At 45.2% G+C, this 23,538-nt stretch overlaps 2 protein-coding genes across 2 annotated transcripts in view; one reads left to right on the top strand and one right to left on the bottom strand.

The window, feature by feature from the left end:
* Positions 1-253: 253 nt before the first annotated feature.
* Positions 254-13,884, top strand: LOC135809021 (COP9 signalosome complex subunit 7-like). Its single transcript, XM_065322279.1, has 9 exons — positions 254-534; positions 2,840-2,915; positions 3,554-3,642; positions 3,852-3,911; positions 4,413-4,478; positions 9,300-9,376; positions 10,872-10,977; positions 12,265-12,392; positions 13,352-13,884. The coding sequence occupies exons 1-9, from the start codon at positions 406-408 to the stop codon at positions 13,395-13,397; spliced, it is 777 nt and encodes a 258-aa protein (XP_065178351.1). The 5' UTR covers positions 254-405; the 3' UTR covers positions 13,398-13,884.
* LOC135809020 (enolase-like) overlaps positions 13,793-23,538 on the bottom strand; it is a 27,163-nt gene continuing 17,417 nt past the window's right edge. The window contains exons 6-13 of the mRNA XM_065322278.1: positions 20,038-20,221; positions 19,317-19,442; positions 18,532-18,594; positions 18,011-18,178; positions 17,321-17,446; positions 16,333-16,639; positions 15,606-15,670; positions 13,793-14,410 (exon numbers count right to left, since the gene is read on the bottom strand). Of these exons, the coding sequence (XP_065178350.1) occupies positions 14,183-14,410; positions 15,606-15,670; positions 16,333-16,639; positions 17,321-17,446; positions 18,011-18,178; positions 18,532-18,594; positions 19,317-19,442; positions 20,038-20,221 (1,267 nt within the window). The 3' untranslated portion in view covers positions 13,793-14,182. The remainder of the gene's footprint in view (positions 14,411-15,605; positions 15,671-16,332; positions 16,640-17,320; positions 17,447-18,010; positions 18,179-18,531; positions 18,595-19,316; positions 19,443-20,037; positions 20,222-23,538) is intronic.

Raw genomic sequence — 23,538 nt, 5'->3', positions numbered from 1 at the left:
TTAATTTTTGTGCGATGTGTGTGCATCGAATCCATGTACATGTACATGTAATCTACGTCTTTCTACGACCATGCATGCATCAGTCTCAGATCAGATGACTGTACAATGACGTAGATGTATGACTAGCGTAACTGTTGCAGCCACAGGTTTCGTCAAAACCAGGGAGTAGTACAATACTCCCTGGTCAAAACCAGTGAACAAGCAAAGAACCAAACTCCAAAGAACCAAAGAAATAAAAAGTAGTTTTGAACGTTTTGATTTACTAGTATATAAATTATAATAATGTTGTGGTATGTTGTATGACGCTGAAAATTGATGAGTGGATGACCGAATTGAGCAGTACCATACTGGTAATCGCTTCAAGCTAGTAGTCAGAAGGAGTAGTTGAGAGCTGTGATTTGGATTATGGAGCAGTTCCTTGCTCTTGCTAAGAATGCTCGCGGTGTTTCTGCTGCAGCTCTAGTTCAAGAGATTATCAGCCATCCCAATGTATTTGTATTCGAAGAATTATTACACACATCTGCAATTGCAGAGGTGAGCTTTGTGCAACATCTGGCCAGGATGATATGCCATTGTTTTTAGTGTATGAAAAGAAAATGCACTTATGCACGAGTTTTTAGAATGAAATTTTGAAGGTTATAATGGTGAGGCATGAGGTGGGCAATTACAACCAGATTCTGAGAAAGAAATAGAACCTACCATGTTTGTAGTCACTGATTATGTGCATGTACCATTAACTACCGTATTGACTGATCGAGAAAAAGCCAAGTGGTTGATACTGAGATGGTGGCGTGCACCCAAATTTGCGCAACTGTGGACCAGGACTATTTATCACCAGTTGACTAGTCCGTTCTTCATGCACTTAAAAATCTTCAGGTGACTGATACGTTGTGAGTAGTCCCTGTCCGCTGCGGCACCAATTCATGTACGATGATAATAAATTCTATTAGCAGCTGTTCAAAATCTTTCATTGATTTGAGTGACTTGCGCAAGATTTATTGGAAGATGGGGAGATTTCAAGCCATGCTTTCAGGTTGGGTTGGATATTGCTACCCTCCTTTCTGGTCACAGCCAGGAACAAACAGTAGCTCTGGCATGTATAATAGCAAGGTTCTTTCCAGCCAACTCCATTCCTATGTGACCCAGGTGTGTCCTGTCAGTCTCCAGTTTCCACTGCCTGCCACCCATTCCACGTGTTTGTAGAGAGGCTGCACTAGTCTACATGGGGTAGTTGAGTGTTGTTCCAGCCATGACCAACAACAAATTCCCTGCAGGAGGACTACGAGCAGAGTGAACACTTGGCTGAATAGCACTTGCGGATTCTACTGGGAGGATTGGGAGAACAACATAACTACAGTGTTCCACAGAGGTTTGAGTAGAGACAAGTTTGTTTAGATATGCTTCATTATAGTAGGCTGTACTATGAAAGCGGCATGCCGCTTAGCCTTACGAGTTGGTGAGTGGTGTTCCAGCTGCTGAAATGAAACTGGTACAGTATGTCCTGCAATTCAAATGGTTTCACAGTGAACTGGCATGTAGGAAATGCAGAGGGCTCCTAAGTCACTGGGCACGGAGATTTTAAGAGTCAGCACAATTTTGTGTTTTTTTCTCACTATTGCCCCAACTTTCTCAACCCACCATGAATATTGCTCTTTAAAGGGGAAGTTAAGGCAAAAATTAAAATTTCACCAGTTGTAGTCTTCGGGGTGCTGAGTCGAATGGTCGTGGTCCGAGGAAGCTGAGACGCTCCCTTCCTACTTGAATCCCAATCGAACTCGCGCACTTCCACCGAAACTGGGCGACTGCGCCCTACTAGATGGGGATTTGTATGCAAAATGTCACTAAAAGCGCCATTTCGTTCTTATAAAAGCACGGATGACCGCGATTGGCCCATATGTTGTAGTCTTTTGGACGCTGAGTCGACTGGTTTTGGTCCGAAAAGGCTGCGATCCAGCGTTCCTCCTTTATTCCCAATCGAACATGATTGAACAAGCGGTCACGTGCTCCTGCGTACGCCAGTCACCTGGTCACCGTGCCTGCAGGGTACAACTTACTAGCCTGTTTGACCTTTTTTGGGTGCAGTCCTGTCACTCGAGTTGAACTCGAGTTGAACCTTGGTGTGAAAGTTGTCGCCTGCTGGCGTGGTGACTAGGTGATTTGGGCACCCAGGAGCACGTGACCGCTTGTTCAACCATGTTCGATTGGGAATTAAGGAGGAACGCTGCATCGCAGCCTTTTCGGACCAAAACCAGTCGACTCAGCGTCCAAAAGACTACAACATATGGGCCAATCGCGGTCATCCGTGCTTTTATCAGAACGAAATGGCGCGTTTAGTGACATTTTGCATACAAATCCCCATCTAGTAGGGCGCAGTCACCCAGTTTCGGTGGAAGTGCGCGAGTTCGATTGGGATTCAAGTAGGAAGGGAGCGTCTCAGCTTTCTCGGACCAAGACCATTCGACTCAGCACCCCGAAGACTACAACTGGTGAAATTTTAATTTTTGCCTTAACTTCCCCTTTAATACTGCTTACTTTATCACCTTTTGTACATTGTATAATAACTTAGTGATTGTACTGGTTAGTTTCTTTCCTGCCTGTATCCACCGGAAGAGAAGGCATTGAAAGTGCTGGTGGAGATATTTGAAATGTTGCTTATGAGCAGCCGGAAGATAGCTCTGTTCTTTACTTTAACTTCATTTTTGTCCCATTGTATTGTGGACAAATTTCACCAGTCCATTAAGATTTGTCCTAAAGACGTTTGACTGTACTGTGCTACCAGTGTACCAGTGTTCGTATATTAGCTGATTGGTGTGATTTTATGTGTTGTATCGTGTTGCAGCTTGCGGGGACCGAGCACTCACCATATTTTGATCTTTTGACCGTCTTTGCTTATGGTACCTATACTACGTATAAAGGTATGACAAGCCCCATGAAGATTGTTCTTGGGCTTTCTTCAGGTTTACGTGTGTTTCATGTTGAAAGCGGTTTGAGTACTTCAAGTGCATTTTTTTTCCAGAGGATGCACCCGTAGTCCTTCTCTGAACCATCTAAGACTTTAACACATTGTACAACCATTTTTAGATTGATGCTGTGCGAGGGGAAATTATGTAACGTTGTGTTATTGGTGGATTCTGGATGAGGCTTGGCTTGAGTATCATGGTTCAAGCATGTATGTCCACCTTTCTTCCATTGTTTTCGTGTCCGATTTTGCATGTGCAGCCATTCATACAGTCATAAGCATGTGACTGTATGCATGCGAGGGTAGAACAGGACACACATTAGTGTACTTGTACAGTTGAAGTTGTACTCTTGTTAAAATACTCGTTGTTTGTTATTGTTGCTGTTGATATTGGTGTTGCTGCTGCTGTTGTTCTTGTTCTTGTTGTCGCTGTCGCTTGTGGTGGTGGTGGTGGTGATATTGCTGGTGGTGTTGCTGTGGCTGCTGCTGTGGCTGTTGCTGTGACTGTTACTGCTGCTGTTGCTGTGGCTGTGACTATTACTGCTGCTGTTGCTGTGGCTGTGACTGTTACTGCTGCTGTTGCTATTGTTCTAGAGCGGCAAGCATGCTTACCAGCTTTGACACCAGAGCAACTTCGAAAACTTCGTTTTCTGACCATCGCCTCACTAGCAACAGGTTGTAAAGTAAGTCTGCAGAGAAACCTTTGGGTCATTTTTTGTTCTGGTGGCTGGTCTAGAATATGTTAACGTATAGGCGTATTGTTTTACTCTCACGTATTCATATGCTCCCTTTTTCTTTGTCTCTCTTTGTCTCTCTCTTTGTCTCTATCTCTCTATCTCTATCTTATACACACGCGCGCGCACACACGCGCTCCTCTTGTTTTGATTATCAGAAAATCAAGTATGCAGATCTCCAGCAGGAGCTGGGAATCACTAGTGTCCGTGAGTTGGAGGTAAGGACGAGGTTTCATCCACAACACACTGCTTGCACTCACTACTGTGGGCACATATGTTGTTTCTACTTGTTCTTCTTTGTATACTGTGGTTAGCGGCACTTACCCCTTTGCCGACTTGCTTGATGTGTGCACCCCTATCCACCCTGCAGAAAGCTCAGTGGGGAGTTGCACAGTAAGATTTTATTCAAATTGAAACACTTTGACTGACCTGAGCCGAAAAAGTCAGGTTCCCGGCTTGTGTCACCTGACTTTTTCCGGCCCAAGCCAGTCGAAGTGTTTCAATACGTATCCATATGTAGTCACTAAGCTTTCCTGTACAATGATGCTCAATGACATCTCGTCGTCACAAGTCAGCTAGATCTTGGTGCTGGGTAACTCTACACCTACACAAACTGGTCTGTGCATTGGTGCAAGATGATAGCATATCTGAGCATGGGTTTCATTAACCAGAACTGTACATGCATTTGTGCATTTGTATGGCTGTTTGCGTGCTTGTAGGATCTGATCATCCTGGCAGTGTATTCAGGTGTTGTGAGAGGGAAGCTTGATCAAGTCCATTCTGAGGTGAGTTGATCTTCGCAGTTCGAACACGCTCCTTGACTAATCAGTCGATACGCCAAGTCGCTGATGAGGCCGATTTTATTTGCAACCGCGGGGAAAAATGAGGTGAAAACGCCGCCGCCGAGGCAATTGTTTTTCTTGGTATTTTGTGAACCTTCATGGACTATAATTATCAGCTTTTCGTGGATGTAGTAGCTGTTGTAAACTAGTTTACTGGCACGTGCCCACTCTCTTCTTAGACCTTCCCCTGAGACTAGCTGTGTTGATTTGGGATCCATCAGGAGAGGTTTCCTCGACGTCGTCCTTTTTCGTATTTCGTGCACGCTCAACTTCTCGGGCGTGCAGAGGTGGACATCGGTCACGGACACCAGTTTCTATGATTGTAAGTTGTTGGTTATTCTCTTGGGTTCTAGCAGTGTGAAATTGGATGTGATCGGACTGTGCAACAAGGTGTAGCCCGAAATTCCATACAGCAGTACTGTACAATCTGAAAAAAAAAGTAACTTTAGTTGTGCTTGCATCGAGGTGAACGTTTAGAGCTTTCTCGTTTTCCTCCTTGTGCGTATGTATGAACCCCAGGGCTATCGTGTCACGGCAGATTTGGGACTAAGCCTAACTATTACTAGCACCAAAAATGAAGCTCCTTGGTATATTTTGTCAACCAGCATGTCGATATTTTTGGCAATCTATTGATCTCTGCATTAATACATACATGAACACACCAACCACAAAGTCTCATGAAAAGTTGGTTAAAGCTGGTTATAAAATATTAGTGACACTTACAGGCATTCCATAGTTGCACAGAGCCATGACGATCATGGCTCCATATGCTCTTCTTCAACTTCTGCAGGAGTGGTGGTGTCAACGAGCGCGGGTTGGTGTGTGTGCTCATCCAGTGATTTGCCATGCTGCACGGTACCATCATTGGCGCCTTCATCAGCATCGTCATCTGAGTCTTCATCAGCATCACTGCCACTCTCCTCAGACTCGGGTTGGAGTGGTGAATATTGCCGTCCTCACTGACGACATTGCTGACAACATTCTTGCAGCCAATACATTTGCAACCAGGACCACAGCGACCAGACCTGTAGCGCTTGCAGCGCCTGGTGACACAGCCAGACTTACAGCTGCACCCGTGAGTCAGCAGCATCACTCTTGGCCTAACTGCAGCCATGTGCTCTTCTGTGTCCCAGACGACACTGATAGCATTGCCGTCTGTCCTCCAACCATACTTATTGGGATCCAGAACATTGACTTGCTCCTGGTTGGCCTGCGCCCACATGTTCGCCACCCAGCACACTCTCTGCCATTGCAGACGCAGGGCGCTCCAAGATGGCTCCACTCTGCTCCATACCACCAGGATGGCACAGCTGCATGCTTCATGCAGGACAGTATGAATAGGCAACGGACGCGCTTGACGTGTTGGTAGGGGGATTCGGCTGGGCAGTTTTGCTTGCCGCCTTCCTCATTACCATAAACCATCAGCCACACATTTCGCCAAAGACCGGGGTTTACTTCAGTGATCACTGCTTCTAGCTTAATTTCCGATAGGGAGGTGGGATAAGCACAAGTGACAAGGCCATGTCGCAACCAGTTCGGTACAGCAGTGTGCCCTGCTTCCACCCTCCAAATGACCCGTGCTGCAGATGCATGCCTAGCTTTGCTTGTAGGCTGGATAGCAGCCACCGATTGTTCATCTCAGCCTCACCATCAGTTAGGGCTGGGTGATGATCAGCAGCTGTGGCGAGCATAAGGGCCCTATTCTCAAACAATGTCTGCCCGGCAAATACGGCTGTTGAGATCGAGCTGCTTCACACCTCGATGCAGATGGTGTCTCCTTTCGCAGAGATTGTAGGAGCACCTGGAGCTGGTGGTCTGTGCTCCGACTCTCTCCATCAGCATCTACCAGCTCCAGCTGTACCTTGTAGCATGTGAGGCACAGGGTGCTGTCGCCGCTGATACTGATGCCATGCGCAACATTCAGCTGGCGCTGGAGAGCACCTACATTGGGGCATTTGCGTTTCGTGCCCACGAATCACGATGCGTGTGCTGCACATGGCACATGTGGGGCGGGCCATATCATGCAGCTGCATGTTGTGCTTGTTACATAGGCACAGAGATGACATGTCTGTTATGTGTTCTTTTAGCGCAGCCCGTCGTTCAGCAGCTGCCATCGACACTGCTGCATGCCGTGGCAAGTCGCAGCCGGCAACTGAACATACTTGCACCGCATTTCCCTTTCCATGCTGATCTGGTGTGGGTGATGACTGTAACTCCGTGGCTTCCGTGCTTGCATTTCTGCTGGCTCTGTAGATCTTGACGCTGCTGCTGCTGCTGCTTCTGTAGTGGTTGTTGCTTGTGGCTGTTGATGTTGCTGTGCAGCCTGTGCCTTCAAACGCTTTATGCATTTCTTGCATATACATGCATCTGGTTTAATAGCTGGATACTTGGTGTTATCTCAGTTTTCAATTGAGGCTGGGTGGGTATATCTGGCATCGCGTGGTGTCTCCTGGCACACAGAGCAGGGTCCACACTCTCTACCAGGGTGCAATTGCGTACCCAAATTTTGCCGGCCCAGATTTTGGCATGGGGTGGTCGGACACCTGCCAGCGTTTCAGACGCTGTGAGTACCTCCTTTGGGACTCTATATGTGTGGATGCTTTCTCTCTCCGCTCTTGCAACAAGCAGCGGCCCGAAATAATCTGCGACGTACCTACGAAGTTCGTATTTGAAAGAGAAAAAAACGGAACAAAAATGTCGAAGGAAAATGATCAGATGTTTGGAGACCTATTCAAAAATCTGCTTGATTGGCTCTCCACTCACCCTCGAAGCACTGGAACTGCGCAAAAGCAATCGATATCTCAGTGTTTGTCCACAATAGAGAGGTTCCGGGGGTACGATTTTCCGTGCCAAAATCCGTATGGGCTCTACGGATTTTTTCGAGGCATGCTCCATACGATTTTTCGGCATGGAGAATCCGTGTGGACTGGCTTTCATACGAACCATGTTTCGTATGGAGATTTTGCGTCATCGGGTGCAGAAAGATTTTTCGCGTACAAATTTGGTACGAGAAACATCGATTTTCGGCGGGAAGTTTTGATTTCGGTACAAATTAAAATATAAAGGCATAGCGCGGGAATGTGACGTGTTTGCGATCGTAACTTAGGCAATGACGGCAAACACAGAAGTTCCGTACTCCGGAACATTTCACTGCTCGAAAACGACGTATAAAAAATCCGTAGCGCCTCTACGGATTTTGGCACGAAAAATCGTACTCCGGAACCTCTTTTAAATGTCTCCACAACCAGTTGTCTAAATCCTTGAGCGAAATTGAGAACACCACCAAAATGCCCTTCAAATTTCCCACGGTTGCAAATAAAAAGAGGACCCTTTCTGCAGCTTTTTCATACTTGGCGCATCGACTGTAATGACTCATGTCACGTTGCTTAGTTTTTTTTAGGTGTTTCTTGCCAGATTTGCTGTGTCTGTTTGATGGTTCTGGTTATGAACATGAATTCTGGTGGTCAGTATAGATAAGCCAGTTCTTTATTCCCGTAGCTATGCAAAAGACGTTACTTCAGAGGGTCCACACAGCTTTAATTTGGTATTTGTTTTTGCCGTCGGCATGCCTGGCGCTATCCCGTACCTGTCCCGTACCGTACCGCACCATCAAAGACAGCTGGCCACAATATTCAAATAGGGCTTTCAAATGCAAGATCATAACGTGAAGCAACTTGGAAGAATGTGTATGTATGCGAAGTGTGTCGGGGGAATGCATGCAGGGCGATAGTGCGAGTTCGAATCCTAGGTTATGTCTTGAAAAAATAGAAGAAATGAAATATTTATAACATTCCTATGGGTTTTTTGCCTAGGTCATCAAGGTGGTAGATGGTGTCGTATTACCCTCGAATGCAAAGAGAACGTTTATTTATTTCGCTCAGGGCCCTACGCTATGCTTTTTTTGCCTAGCTCATCATGCATGTTATTCGAACAGATGGAAACTTTTTTGCAATACAATGATGTAGCCGATCAGTTCGTTGTAGTATGGTTGGGCATTGTAGCCGTCATGGTCGACGTAAAACACTATAGCCAACCAATGGAAAAAACATGTCCATCAGTTCTCATAACATGTATGATGAGCAAGGCAAAAAAGCATAGCGTAGGGCCCTGAGCTTCCAAGCTCTCTTGTTGGAACTATTCTGTGCTTTCTCTTTATTCCGAAGAAGAGATATTTCAATAAAACTGTCCTCACTATGGTGGTAATGTAGAGCAGAGATGGGTGGTACATGTACTTTGAAGTAAATCATTTACGGTATGACCAAGTCTGTCCCGCTTTCCTCTTCTTTTGTACGATATTGCCTGAAGTTGCTATGTGGCTCTTCACTGATTTCTACTTTAGTATACGCAGAGGCAATTGGCTTAGGTTCTGCGAATGTGCTCAATACCTGATTCAGGCAGAACGGCGTACACAAAGGCACACAATGAAAACCTTGGCAAATTCCGTTGTGACTCAGAGTTTCATGGTTGAACCGATCATTAGACAATTGCCATTGTGTACTCTAGTATACATAGTGTGAGTGTGGCTATCCTGGCTCTCACTCCTGGCTTTATGTTCTTTTCCTGGACTTTTTCCCTGTGGGTGAACGCTGCACAAGAATCTAGGGATCTCACTGTAAAGACCATCTAGCTATAATGTCCCCCATTGTTAATGTGACGTTCTTTCTCTTTGTCTCTTCCTCTCACTCTCTTATCACTCTCTCTTTCTTTCTTTCTCTCTCCCTGTCTCTCCCTCGCTCTCCCTTTCTTTCTCCATCCATGCTATAGTTTGATGTGGAATTTGCCATTGGCCGGGACATTCAACCTGGCAGCCTTGACACCATGGCTGTAACTCTATCCAAATGGTAAGTTGTCGTATTGCCGCAGCACATACCAATATGCTCATATCTGTCAATGTTTTCATGCTGTGCGGTTCAGGCATTTCAGTAGTGTCCTTGTGATAGGAGTATACCACCAACACAGTATGCGGGAAGTACGTTTTACCTGAGTCTGCCGTAACAGTACACATGCGCATGCACTCTCATAGACGTAGAATCAGTGCTATGAAGTGTGTACACTCAAACGTCTCTTATCCGGACGCCTCAGATACGGGCACGTCTCTCTACCGGGCACCTTCTGCTTGAGTTCCTAGGGCAAAAATGCTCCGAATTTGGGAGGTTTGAACTTTTTTGGTATGCACAAGTGCTTATTTGTCACTGCCAAGCTGTGTAATCCACACATTTTTTTATCAGTGGATTCTTTTCGTATCCTGAACATGTGCAATATGTGCCAAATAAACTTCTTCAAAAATGATGATACGTGGTAGATAAGTTATCCTGAGATACGGGCAAATCTGAGATGCGGGCAGTGCCCGGTCCCAAGGTGCCCGGATAAGAGACGTCCGAGTGTACTTCTTTTTTTGAAGTTCTGAAATTTCACAAATTTTCGGTGTACTTTTATTTTCGGTACTTTCGGTGCGTCTCACGGTCTGTTTCATCCCTAAAATTTCAATACACCGAACAAACACTAACACACGTACAAGTAATCTAATAGGGAACTGCTTCTCTGTACCGAACATTTCTGTTCACCTAACCTGGCCTGTTGCCCTCATACCGAAAATATTGAGCACCGAAATTTTCTGAAATTAAGAGTGCTTCGAAGTACGCCATAGCTAGGTGTATATTTTTTCAGACTTTTCCACTTCATTCCCCCAAACTGATGAATATTTGTGTCTTATCTCAGTCCATACTAAGTGATTTTCACCTTGTCTGTTCGCTGTTCTTGCGTTGGCTATGTCTCCAATATCCTCACTATGCATCCACCCACCGTAAGCATGAAGATGTTGAATAAGACGCCTGCCCCAAGTCATTTGCCAATTTTCCTGGCATTGACTGCATGTTCATTGAAGGCATACCGCAAGATAAAATGTGTGTGTGTGCACATTTGCTTGCGTGTGTGTGCGTGTGTGTGTGCGTTTGTGGCCAGAAAAAGTCACTTCAAACAGCTGTGTGGTGGATACCAGGCTAAAAATAGTGGCGGTCAATTCATCAGCCTTGCAAGCTGTTGAATGGTGTAATCCCAGCCCAAGTTGCTATGTCTAAAAACATAGCTGTTCGCTATCATCGCTCCCGCGATGGGCATGTCTGAGGTCTGAGGTCTGAGGTGTGTGTGCGCGCACTATTTTGCGTATGTAAGTGTATGTGTGTGTGTGTGTATATGTGTGTGTGTGTGTGTGTGTGTGTGTGTGTGTGTGTGTGTGTGTGTGTGTGTGTGTGTGCACGTTGGCATGTGTGTATACACGCGTGTGCGTATACACGTGTGTGCACTATTCTGTATTTCTTTGTGTAATAATCTCCCTAGGAGCTCTCAGTGTCAGCAAGCATTGGAAAGTATTGAGAGCTGCATTGGTCAAGCTAATGCAAGTCGTGCGAAACATCGGTCAGAAGAGAAAGCACATGAGCGTGCAGTAAGTACACTGATATTATCTACTAATGCCAGATATGACTCACACTCCTATTGTTTCATTGCTTTTTTTCTTCTTCTTCAGACGATATCATTGGTGGATGTCGAATGATATCATTGGTGGATGTCCAATGATATCATTGGTGGATGTCCAATGATGCTGTATTACTAACTCTAGCTAGTCACCTATTCCGTTGACGTATTCCGTCGACGTAGATGTCAAGAATAGTGACGTATTCCGTCGACGTAGATGTCAAGAATAGTGACGTATTCCGTCGACGTAGATGTCAAGAATAGTGATGTATTCCGTCGACGTAGTTGTCAAGAATAGTGACGTATTCCGTCGACGTAGATGTCAAGAATAGTGACGTATTCCGTCGACGTAGATGTCAAGAATAGTGACGTATTCCGTCGACGTAGATGTCAAGAATAGTGACGTATTCCGTCGACGTAGATGTCAAGAATAGTGACGTATTCCGTCGACGTAGATGTCAAGAATAGTGACATATTCCGTCGACGTTGATGTCAAGAATAGTGACGTATTCCGTCGACGTTGATGTCAAGAATAGTGACGTATTCCGTGGACGTAGATGTCAAGAATAGTGACGTATTCCGTTGACGTAGATGACAAGAATAGTGACGTATTCCGTTGACGTTGATGTCAAGAATAGTGACGTATTCCGTCGACGTTGATGTCAAGAATAGTGACGTATTCCGTCGACGTTGATGTCAAGAATAGTGACGTATTCCGTCGACGTTGATGTCAAGAATAGTGACGTATTCCGTCGACGTAGATGTCAAGAATAGTGACGTATACCGTCGACGTAGATGTCAAGAATAGTGATGTATTCCGTCGACGTTGATGTCAAGAATAGTGACGTATTCCGTGGACGTAGTTGTCAAGAATAGTGACGTATTCCGTTGACGTAGATGACAAGAATAGTGACGTATTCCGTTGACGTTGATGTCAAGAATAGTGACGTATTCCGTCGACGTAGATGTCAAGAATAGTGACGTATTCCGTCGACGTAGATGTCAAGAATAGTGACGTATTCCGTCGACGTAGATGTCAAGAATAGTGACGTATTCCGTCGACGTAGATGTCAAGAATAGTGACGTATTCCGTCGACGTAGATGTCAAGAATAGTGACACAGTCGTGTGGCACTGTACACAATGTTAGTGGATAATGAAATGCTTTGTCCGTATGTGTATCTTTGCATCCCACAAGTTATGGGGCATGACTGTGTTTTCTTTGCCTGACTTCTTTCTTATCATCATCATCTTTTGCAGGTGGAGATTGCTTTGCAACAGGTGTTACCAGTTCAAGTGAGTGGAAATCAAATGGATAGTGAATACTCCTCCAGTCCTTCATCCAGTGCCTTGGAATCTTTCAATAATGTGCAGCCTACCGCTAAGAGGTACTTACTACTTATAGTGTGTGTGTGTGTGTGTGTGTGTGTGTGTGTGTGTGTGTGTGTGTGTGTGTGTGTGTGTGTGTATGTGTGTGCATCCGTGCATTCTTGTGTGTGCATACGCACGCAAGTGTGTGTGCATGTGTGCAGCATCCGTTTGATTCTGTGAATGTAAAAAAGGATATTACAATCGGGATAGGTTTCCTAGCCATAAGGCCACACCAAGTTAATTAACTTAATTCTATGTTTCGCGTCGGAAATATTCTGGAAAAGGCATGCGGGCGGGCGGAAAAAAAAACAGAAGAAAAAAAACTTCTTTCTATGTGTACTGAGCCATGTTTCACACAGAATAGCACTGCTGTACACTCAGTCTGTAAGCTGTCACTTCTCAAAAACAACAAAAAGTCGGCACAGTACAACTGGCAGACTGCACTGGAGCGATACCGCAACAGATTTCATGGATGGCACCTTCTGCACTTTGACATGAGTCGAGTGGAATTCCTCTCCATCACGACGATTCTGGAAAATCTCGGAGTCCTTGAAACCTGGAATCTCCGCTCGCTTGGTGAGCAGGCCCTCCCGGCCGGCTTGGAAAGAATTTTCATCGCTCGCAATTTCTACGTACCATCGCCCGGAATGAAAGAGTATTGAGAAGCTGATCTGCCATACTGGCTAGAGAATGTTCGCTAGAACAGCAATCGATGGACTCGTCTGGGTGCTTTTTTTTCTTGTCAACGATTCGATAAGGTACGCGCGCGGTGACACGAAACATAGAAATAACTTGGTGTGGCCTAAGATGTATGCTGGTCACTTCTGGAGGTCAATTTGGGCTTCTTTAATTTAAAAAAATCTTATCGCACATGTGAAAAGGGGTTATTTGGCTGGTACACAAGCAGCTTGTCGTTTGTTGTAGCATTTGCGTGCATTTCCATTTATGGGTTTCTGTTTTTGTTTCTTTCCTCAAGGCAAAAGATGAAAGGGACATCATCAGTGCAACGCAAAGTAGTATAATGTCGCTTCTTCTCCTACGTCTCTAGCACACTTAGCCAGTTTTGAAAGTTTAACTCTTTTCAATACAGTAGCAATCATCATAAAACAGCAGATTACGACGAGCATTGGCATACTCTTATTGATAATCTGCCATCAAGAAACACACATCCGAATTGTAGACGATATGAAAATATCACATGTTCAGCTATTTTATGCTCGGCATACTTCTTCTTCCTTACTTCAGCTACATGCATGCTAGCTGCTGATCCAGGTGCTGGCACATTTGAAATATGTACATAGTTGGTACTCAATCTCCGATATGTAAAGCGGCTGCAATGTTCTTTCCTTTATACAAATGTACATATTTTTTAAGTTTACATGCACCTATTGTGTTTAAATTTCAGTTTCCTTGCACATCTTCTTCACCACTACTGTTGCTAGAAAACAAGTCCACAATGTAAATTTGTGTTTAACGTATGATCAACAATACAAGATTATCCTTCAAATACTAGTACAGAAGTATGGGTTAGTGAAATAGTCAGGACACAGGTGAAAGCAAGTACTGAGTAGTTAGGAAAACAGAGTATTAGCACTCACTGCTCAATACTATGAACAGCACTCTTTAGTTGTGCAATGCTGTAGGGGAAACATGCATGGCAGTATTTGCACTATCTCAGTATATCTCCTGATCCTGGCTGTTGCATGCATGTACTGGTGCTCCATGTCACTTCACTTGTGGGTTCATACAAGTTGCTTGACTCCTCTATCCTGGTATCCGGGCATGTGACTCTCTCTCTTTATCAGTGTTATCCATCGGTCTCACTATTCGCCTGGCAGTTGTCCATGTCTGCTCGTTCCAAGCCCTCCGCTGGTGGTTCTTCTGTTTTTGGTGTGCTGAAGCAGTGCTGTGCTGGCTGTGGATTGAGCTTGCTGAAGCGCTGCAGTTCCTGGTGTATTTCTAACAAGTGATCATACAGGACTGGACTCAGCACTGGCGATGGCAAGCGCAAGTACTGACACTGTGACACGATTGCCTGGTGAGACACGAAGCAGCCATATCAGAACTAGCCACAATCAGTCCCAAACAATCATCCTCTGACAGTCATACGTGTCAAATGAGTTTTCAATACTTTGCACGCGTTCTGTAAGCATAATTATGTCATGCTCAGAACACTTTACGCCACGTCCTGACAAACCCTCAATCAGGGTAGCAAGCAGCATTGTTGGTTTGTCGGTCGCAGCAAGTGTCCTCTCCTGTACAGTACATGTATAATCACCTGCTAGAAGAGCTGCATGATCTACATGTCCCCATGCAGCAGTATACCTTACTGCTGCATGATCTACATGTCCCCATGCAGCAGTATACCTTACTGCTGCATGATCTACATGTCCCCATGCAGCAGTATACCTTACTGCAGCATGTATACAGTACTGTCGGGCGCCGAAGAACTGAGAGATCAGGGTTCTAGCCTAGCCCGTTTTTACTTTTAGCGAACACAGCAGTTTCGTTCTTATTCGATGGTACAGTCTTACATGTACATTTATGCAGAGTTATACGTCTGGGTGTACATTATAGTGTATGTTACGGTTTCCGTTCTTATCCGCGAAAAAATCCAGCCCGCACCGTTCTTAAAAAATGGTGAAATTCTAGCCTAGCCGTTCTTCGGCGGTCCGTTCCTCGGCGGTTTGTTCTTCGGCGCCCGACAGTCTGTATAGGGCTTGATATGATGACATTACAAGTCAACAAAAAAATCAAGAACTTCTGATTCCCTGTGACCATAGTGAAGTACAAAGTACAGTACAACGTACAGTATTTGGTGAGTAGGTCCCTTGTGTTGCATGCAGATGTGACTTCTTCTGGACCATAGATGGGTCCCCGGCCGGAAAGGCTCGGTCCAGTCACTACCTGCGGATGTGCCACCCTCCTGTGAAGGGAAACCCTCCAAACGATTCATAGAATCACTGGGTTCAGGTGGATCTAAAAGTCAATGTGCCCGTGACACGGTACTTTCTACCCCTACTGCACTATCAAAAAAGTATTCTTTCTAGACCAAAGAGTGGTATATTTGATAACATTTAATATGTTATCAAATATACCACTCTTTGGTCTAGAAAGAATACTTTTTTGATATTACAATGAGAGTGAAAAATCAACGGCTTGTCCACCAACTCTCCTACTGCACTGTACCCCTTCCACGCAAGAAAGGAAAATGCAAATCTTGTACTTACGACGTCTAGCAGCAATTCACTTTGTGTTTCCAGACCAGTGAATGAAAACATCACGCCGCCTTTCTCTAAATAGATAGTCAGAAAAGCAAGCCAATAGATATCACTGGAACAGACTCAGGCTACTATGGTAAACCTGAACAAACTCTGTGTGTAGTACATGTGTAGAACAGCCACAGTACACCATTCTGCTATCCACCATGCAAGAAACACTGTGTAGATCATTGTATTGCACATCACAAGGGTGTTGCAACGGGAGCAACCAACAAGCCGATGCGCGCTTTTTTTTTTCTCGTCATATTACCCAAGTCGGTCAGTGGACTGCGTTCAGAGTAATTGTTTGGTGCGGAAGCTACGGGACGTATAAACACTTCTGGGTCAGAGCAACGTGAACTGTGCCTCACCAACCCTTCTGGAGCTTCTCCTTTCATACTCCGCAATGCTGCAGCGAAAGCAGTGCAACAGCCGAGCTTCAAGTGCCACAACATCCCCAAGCACCACCCCTTCTAGAGTTTCTCCGTTGTGTCGCCGCTGCAGCATCCCTGACCACCTCTTGTTCTCTTGTGTATCATCTAGTCCTTTAGTCATCTAGTCCTCTAGTCCCCTAGTCATCTAGTCCTCTAGTCCCCTAGTCATCTAGTCCTCTAGTCATCTAGTCCTTTAGTCATCTAGTCCTCTAGTCCCCTAGTCATCTAGTCCTCTAGTCATCTAGTTCTCATGGTCTCCTTACCTCCTAGTTCTTGCAGCTGACATAGCAGGTGACTGACTGTCGGTGAAAACGATAGACTTGGTGGCCAGAGTATTGTGTTGCTAGCTTGATGCTTCCATTGCTGAACCTTTTGCCATGTACTCAGCTTCTTGCCCCCTTCTTTGCATGCTTCAGTCTCCGCTAATGTCGTATCAGCATTGGTCGCCTGCTGTTTCAAGATGCATTGTGTGCCGTGGTCACTTGTCGTGTCAGGGGCCAGTATGTCACTCCCTATCAGGACACACTGCTGTCCAACCTTCTGTTGTAAGTTCTGCCAATCCTCGTAACCCTACCAAAATTATGGACAATGCAAACACAGAAATGACATAATATAACAGTAGAGAGGTTGCACAAGACGAAAATCCGTTTTGTGGCATCAATGAAAACAGCGAAAGACTAACAAAAACAGTTGCTTGTGAAGTACATGTAACTCTATTGCACGGAGCGAAGAGCAATAACCAAAGAGGTTATCATAGAAAGGAGAGTGCTTGGAGTTCAAGGCAACTTCTAACAGCAACAGGTTTCAGGAAAGTGTAAGTTCCGCAGCCAGAGCAAGCTACGGTCGCGCCGTGAGGAAGTTTCAAAAGAACTTCCGTCACTCGACCCAATACCATCAAGATCTTACACATTTTCGCTCTGTGCAACCTCGCTAGCGAGTGTAAGGAGATGAGTTCCACTCGGTTTATCTACTGGAGTCAGTTGTGATGTTACCTGCAGCTTTGCCGGACAGCTTTTGACTTCTAGCTTTTCCGTTGTCTTTTCTGGCTCTCCGGTTACCTGGGTCTGGAGCAACTACCTTGACACTTACGACTATACAATTCTTTCATCCCATAGCCGGTACAGACAACACTCAGCATTCTCTCTGCACCGTACTAAAAAGGAAAATGTGCCGCGGAAACAGCAGGGTTAGAGTGTGCAGTGTATTCAAAATGGTTAGCCATGCTATTGGTGCTGCTGCATTCAGTCTTACCCCTTTGTGCAATGGGTCAATCAACATCTTCACGGCTGGCCAGTTGCCTAGAAAAGTAGCTAACTGCTCCACTGTATCAGCGGGTGACTTCTGCTGACCCGGCCATAGCTCATACTTGTTCTTGACCTGAACATAACCACAGCCAACAACACCAAGGTCAGGCTCATCAACAGTACGAAGTACATAAACCAGAATGATGTGTAACTCTGGTCCACAAAAGGAATTATTTTGTCGACGTCAACATTTGCATCACGCATGCTGTACAAAGCATGGGCAGATTAGTAGGCATGAAACCCGGCCCAGTCAGACCCAGCCGGCCACAGACGTGTAGTGCATGCCGTGTATGGTATATCCCCGGTATGGCTAATGATCTCCAGGAAAGTTCATTATAAACAAGAAATTTCGCCATGGGCCAACACCAAGCGGAGTTCCACACTCTGGTTCATGTACCATAGTAGGCTCGTGCATTATCTTGTTTGTCTATGATACTGTGATCAGTAAGCGGTCACTGAGATAGCTGCGACAGGATGCACATGTAGGTCACATTACCACTGCTGGATGATTGGGTTGATGGCACTGTTTGGAACAATGGACAGTATTAGTACATCAACTGCATTGGTCAGTGGTTTAAAAAAAGAACACAATACTCATCAGTCATGATCACATAGATACCTACTAAGATTTACATACCGAATCATACATGTTGCCTCCTGCAACAGTGACACACACGTCAAAGTCACTGCCCAGTTCCAAACCAGCATCAGTAGCTGACGTTTGCAATAACTCCATTGCTTGTTCAGGCTTGTCCAGACTCGGCAGGAATGTACCCAGCCCTGGCAACTGACCGGTAGCACTTGCCTAGCATTGACATGTACGTAAAAGAGACGGACAATATGCTGTCACTCTAATACCTCATCTATCTACAAAATCAGTGTATACATGTATATCGTAAGTCTGCCATGCGGCATCAATTTACCTGTGAGTGCATGACCATTTTGAGTTTCGACACAGCAAAAACTGTCCCATATTTCACTGGTCCTGTGAGCATTCCTGCTGTACAGTAATCTGTAAACTGGGACCTGGAGAGTACACAGGGAGGTGTTGAATACTTGATAAACATACGGTGCATATTCTAGAACACTTCTAACTCCATGCTCGTCGGAGTCACCCTGCATTGAATTGACCACAGAAAGAAACAATGGGTATCTTACTCCACTTTTCTCTGCCAGAGCTGTTCTGATGCACTGATGTACAGCTTGGATGTTCTCAACAACCTGCAGATAGAACCAATAGCGGCAGTACAATGCACACTCAGTCTTAGTAAAAGATACTGTCACAGTGAAAGTCACAGCATATTTATATGTACAGTACTCAGGGGCGTCGGACACGCTACGGTCACTACGGTATTGACCGTACCACTCTGAGCCCCAGCTACCCCGTGAATCAATGAAAATCACTGATTTGGGCTCTAAAATTTCGAAATTTTTCAGAGAAGCCACCCCAACCCCACGAGTAATTTGTAGTTCAGGTGGATGACCGTACCACCCTAAAATGCCTTCCAACGTTGCCCCTGCTACTTGAAATTCACAGGCATATGTGCATTGGAAAGTCAGCTAGTGGAAATTCAAGCTAAAAACCCCAACCCCCATTTCATGATATGCAGAGAATACTGTTTCATCATAATTTAGTGCCGGGACTGGCTGGCACAGCACAAAAAAAAAGCAAGACTGAACCGTCCTGGTAGCCATGAGATATGAAAGTGATCCCCAAAGCCTACCACATTTATATCAGATCCACGCATGCAAGGCAAGACTGCTCAAACTGAACCAGCGAATGTTCACATATCACCATTTTAAATTGTAAAATTCCTAACGACAGCCTTATTCAAGCATGAGAGTACAGAGGTCCTGGTCCTGGTCGATTCAGAAATGTTATACTAGCATTGAATTTTAGATACGTGCAGAGGCGCATGCTGTCATGCAGCTCGTTGCAGTACCTGTCCAATGGAATGGCTTGTGTTTGGAACTAGCGAAAATTCTTGCCACTTCAACTTGCCACTAGATATACCAGGTCCGCAGGATAGCATGGGTATCACTAGAAATGGCATAGTATACATGCTAGCCTGCACATGCCAATCATACACACATACACACACACACACACACACACACACACACACACACACACACACACACACACACACACACACACACATGCACACACACATACACACACACACACACACACACACACACACACACACACACACACAAAACACACAAAAACACACACACAAAAACACACACACACACACAAAACACATAAACATACACACAGTAGAACACCTATAGGATGTTTTCTAAGGCATGCCCATCGTTATTCCCGTTATCTTGCTTCTTCGTTCTCGTTCTTTCCTTCACCATTTCCACACATTGCTCTTTCACTCAAAAAGTCACGAAAGAATGATGACGAAATATTTGGTCCAATTGCCACCAGATCGCAAAGATAACCTGTGGCCATCTTCTCCAGTCATTGCTCACAGTTCCAGTTGTACAGATTATTCCAACATTCATTCAAACAGGGCTGGTCCCTATGTGGTTGCTGGGGAGTGACATGTGATCGATTGTGTTATGCCGTGCTCACTTTCTTGCACTAGTGTACACTGTACAATCATAGTGATAGCAGGATTTTTAAGAGCTGTGCATGATGAGACTCACCTTGATTTCCTTCACTTGTTCAATGAAGCACACAACAGATGGTCGCTTTCGCGTGAACGTTGATGCTGAGAGTAGTGCAAGGGATGTAGCCATAGTACTGGCAAAGGGTAGGTCACTTGAGAATGGAGTGTTCTGTCGAAGAACATCAACCGAGTACTTGATGTCCTGTGATATTGGCCCATTCCTATGAGTAGAGCACATGCACATTGCAGTTTGTGGCTGTTGCGGTTGACTGGCAGGATTGGGACTGTAGGCCGATATAATGTGACGGCACTGTTAGCTGTCTGCTTGAATGTGTAGTTGAATTACTGTTGATACATCCTGGCCCGAGTTCTTCTTTACGATATTTTCATTATTGTTAATCTCAGATGTTCAAGCTCTGTCTCATAGTTCAGTTATAGCCACGCACCAAATTGTATTAACACATGTTGCTTCACAGCACAAGTAAGGGTAAATGTAGTCCTCGAGTTTTAATGATAGCTTGCATACCGTCCTACCGGTAGGACCCAAGAAATCGAGCTGCAAAAGTGCTTTCGGTTGAGAAATATCTTGAAACAATTGTTGAGATGAGATCTTTGTCAGGCAAAGTAATGGCGCAAAATGCAAGGCTATGTCCAGTGCATTGCGTATGCGCAATTTTATCGATTGTCAAAATGGCCTCACATAATCCTGTTGGTGCGCTAACAACTCAGTCCAAAGTGAATTTTGACCATGGCACATCAATTGTGGTGAGGTCCTAATGTTTTTATTAGCTTGCCAAGGCAGTGGAATGCATAATACCATACTCTGTGTCCATGGTTACCATGGGTTGTCACCATGGAATTTCGTAGTATGCCTTGTGCGATCACGTCTAAAATTTGTGGACTCCTTCATTAGCCCCTTTGCAACAAGTTTTAGGTCAATGTTAGAACAGAGGCCATGCAGCATGTCTGTGTTGTAGGCCTAATCTACTGTATTAGTAAGGCCTCTGACTGGCACTGGACTCATCAGACACTGGACTCATAGAACACTTGCAAGGGAGCCCGGAACGGCATCCGAATGAATTAGCTTTCAGAATCAGAATGCGAAACCAAAACTGGAAGTGAACTGAATCTGAGTCAGAACCCGAATGAAAATGCTTAGACCAATCTCGTGGTTATCAGGCTGATTGAAGACTCTGGGGGGTCTTCAACCAGCCAACCAGAGCATCTAGATTATAGTATATAGTAGTTAAGAATCTTGGGGTGCTGGAGTCTGGGAGGGGGTGTCTAAAGCTCCATATACATGTAGAAGATGTGTACAATATTTATGGTAATACTATAATCTACAACATAAAAGCTTACAGGATCACCATACCAAGCGTATACAAACATAAACTTATCCTGTCAAGCAAGAGTACAATCATAGTACATAGCTCCATGTGCTCTTGTGCCAAAGCACATGGTCTTATGCCTTTAAAAGGAAGAGGGTATTTATGCCTTAAAGGGAAGAGAGTATTTACACCTAAAAGGGAAAAGGGTGTTATGCCTAAAAAGGGAAAAGAGTATCTATGCCTTAAAAGGGAAAAGGGTGTTATGCCTAAAGGGAAAAGGGTATCTATGCCTTAAAAGGGAAAGGGGTAATTATGCCTAAAAAGGGTATTATTCTTAAAAGGGCTTAATACAACTTGCTACATAACTCCCCTCCTTCTTCAGTCATGTCCTCATGACTTAAAAACAAAAACAACAATGATCTTTTAAAGACTTATGTTTTCCTACTTAAAACAAGATAAAAGGAGCTTTTCTGACACAACAGGATTTTCATGCAGATTCCATTATTCAACCCATGTGAACACCATGTGCACTGCCGTACATTATTACCAGTGTGGGACATTTGGGCTATTACATTTCCATTAATTATCGAGCATATTCATTCAACCAAAGGGGAGGGCGGCGATTGCGCGGAGCACGAGCTGCTGGTGCTGGAACTGCCGCTGCTGGAGCTGGAGCTGCTGGAACTGCTGCTGCTGGAGCTGCTGCTGCTGGAACTGCTGGGCCTTCGTCGTCAGGGAATGCGATGAAAGGAGAGTGTGACAAGGGAGGTGCACTCTGTGCCAATGGCTGCACAGCGGGCTGTTGATCTTCTGTGGGCAAAGCGGGACCAGTTAAGAAGCACTTCTTCAATCGATTAAAGTGTACACGCGTAGAGGAACCAGTGTGATCAACTCGGACGAGGTCGTACACAGGGTGGCGGTTGCGAATTACTCGATACGGGCCTTTCCAGGGACGATGTAACTTCTTCTGGCCAGAACCACTCGGAATCACGGAGTCGAGCAGCCAAACAATATCATCAGTGGTAAAGTGAGTCCCAGCCGCCTTGGTATCAAAATAATCTTTCTGCACCGCGTGAATGGCATCATCACTAACACGTGCACGGGCATGAATCGAGCGAAGACTATTCTGGAGAGTAAGGACATGTGCAGGCGCCGACTCACACGATTGTTGGTGCGGAGGTAGACCAAAGACCACATCGGCAGGTAAGCGAAGTTCCTGACCAAAAAGCATCATGGCTGGTGTGAAACCAGTGGAACGATGAAGAGAGCTTCGATAGGAAAGCAGCACATGAGGGAGCAAATTGTCCCAGGTTGTTACGTTTCCCTGAACAATCGCTCTTAGTGCAGAGACAATGCTACGATTTACACGCTCGGTTTGCCCGTTTCCCTGAGGATGGTACGGTGTGGTTTGTGTTCTGTGGATGGAAAGAACACGGCACATTTCTTTGAAGACTGAAGATGTGAATTGTGCGCCTTGATCCGAATGAAGACTGACCGGAGCACCAAAGCGACACACCCACTCGTTAAAGGGGAAGTTAAGGCAAAAATCAAAATTTCACCAGTTGTAGTCTTCGGGGTGCTGAGTCGAATGGTCGTGGTCCGAGGAAGCTGAGACGCTCCCTTCCTACTTGAATCCCAATCGAACTCGCGCACTTCCACCGAAACTGGGTGACTGCGCCCTACTAGATGGGGATTTGTATGCAAAATGTCACTAAAAGCGCCATTTCGTTCTTATAAAAGCATGGATGACCGCGATTGGCCCATATGTTGTAGTCATTTGGACGCTGAGTCGATTGGTTTTGGTCCGAAAAGGCTGCGATGCAGCGTTCCTCCTTTATTCCCAATCGAACATGGTTGAACAAGCGGTCACGTGCTCCTGCGGACGCCAGTCAGCTGGTCACCGTGCCTGCAGGGTACAACTTACTAGCCTGTTTGACCTTTTTTGGGTGCAATCCTGTCACTCGAGTTGAACCTTGGTGTGAAAGTTCTCGCCTGCTGGCGTGGTGACCAGGTGATTTGGGCACCCAGGAGCACGTGACCGCTTCTTCAACCATGTTCGATTGGGAATAAAGGAGGAACGCTGCATCGCAGCCTTTTCGGACCAAAACCAGTCGACTCAGCGTCCAAAAGACTACAACATATGGGCCAATCGCGGTCATCCGTGCTTTTATAAGAACGAAATGGCGCTTTTAGTGACATTTTGCATACAA

Source organism: Sycon ciliatum, chromosome 2 (genome assembly GCF_964019385.1).
Source record: "Sycon ciliatum chromosome 2, ocSycCili1.1, whole genome shotgun sequence".
Lineage (NCBI taxonomy): Eukaryota > Metazoa > Porifera > Calcarea > Leucosolenida > Sycettidae > Sycon > Sycon ciliatum.
Note: the sequence above shows the minus strand (reverse complement) of the source record. Positions and strands in the feature narration are given on the sequence as shown.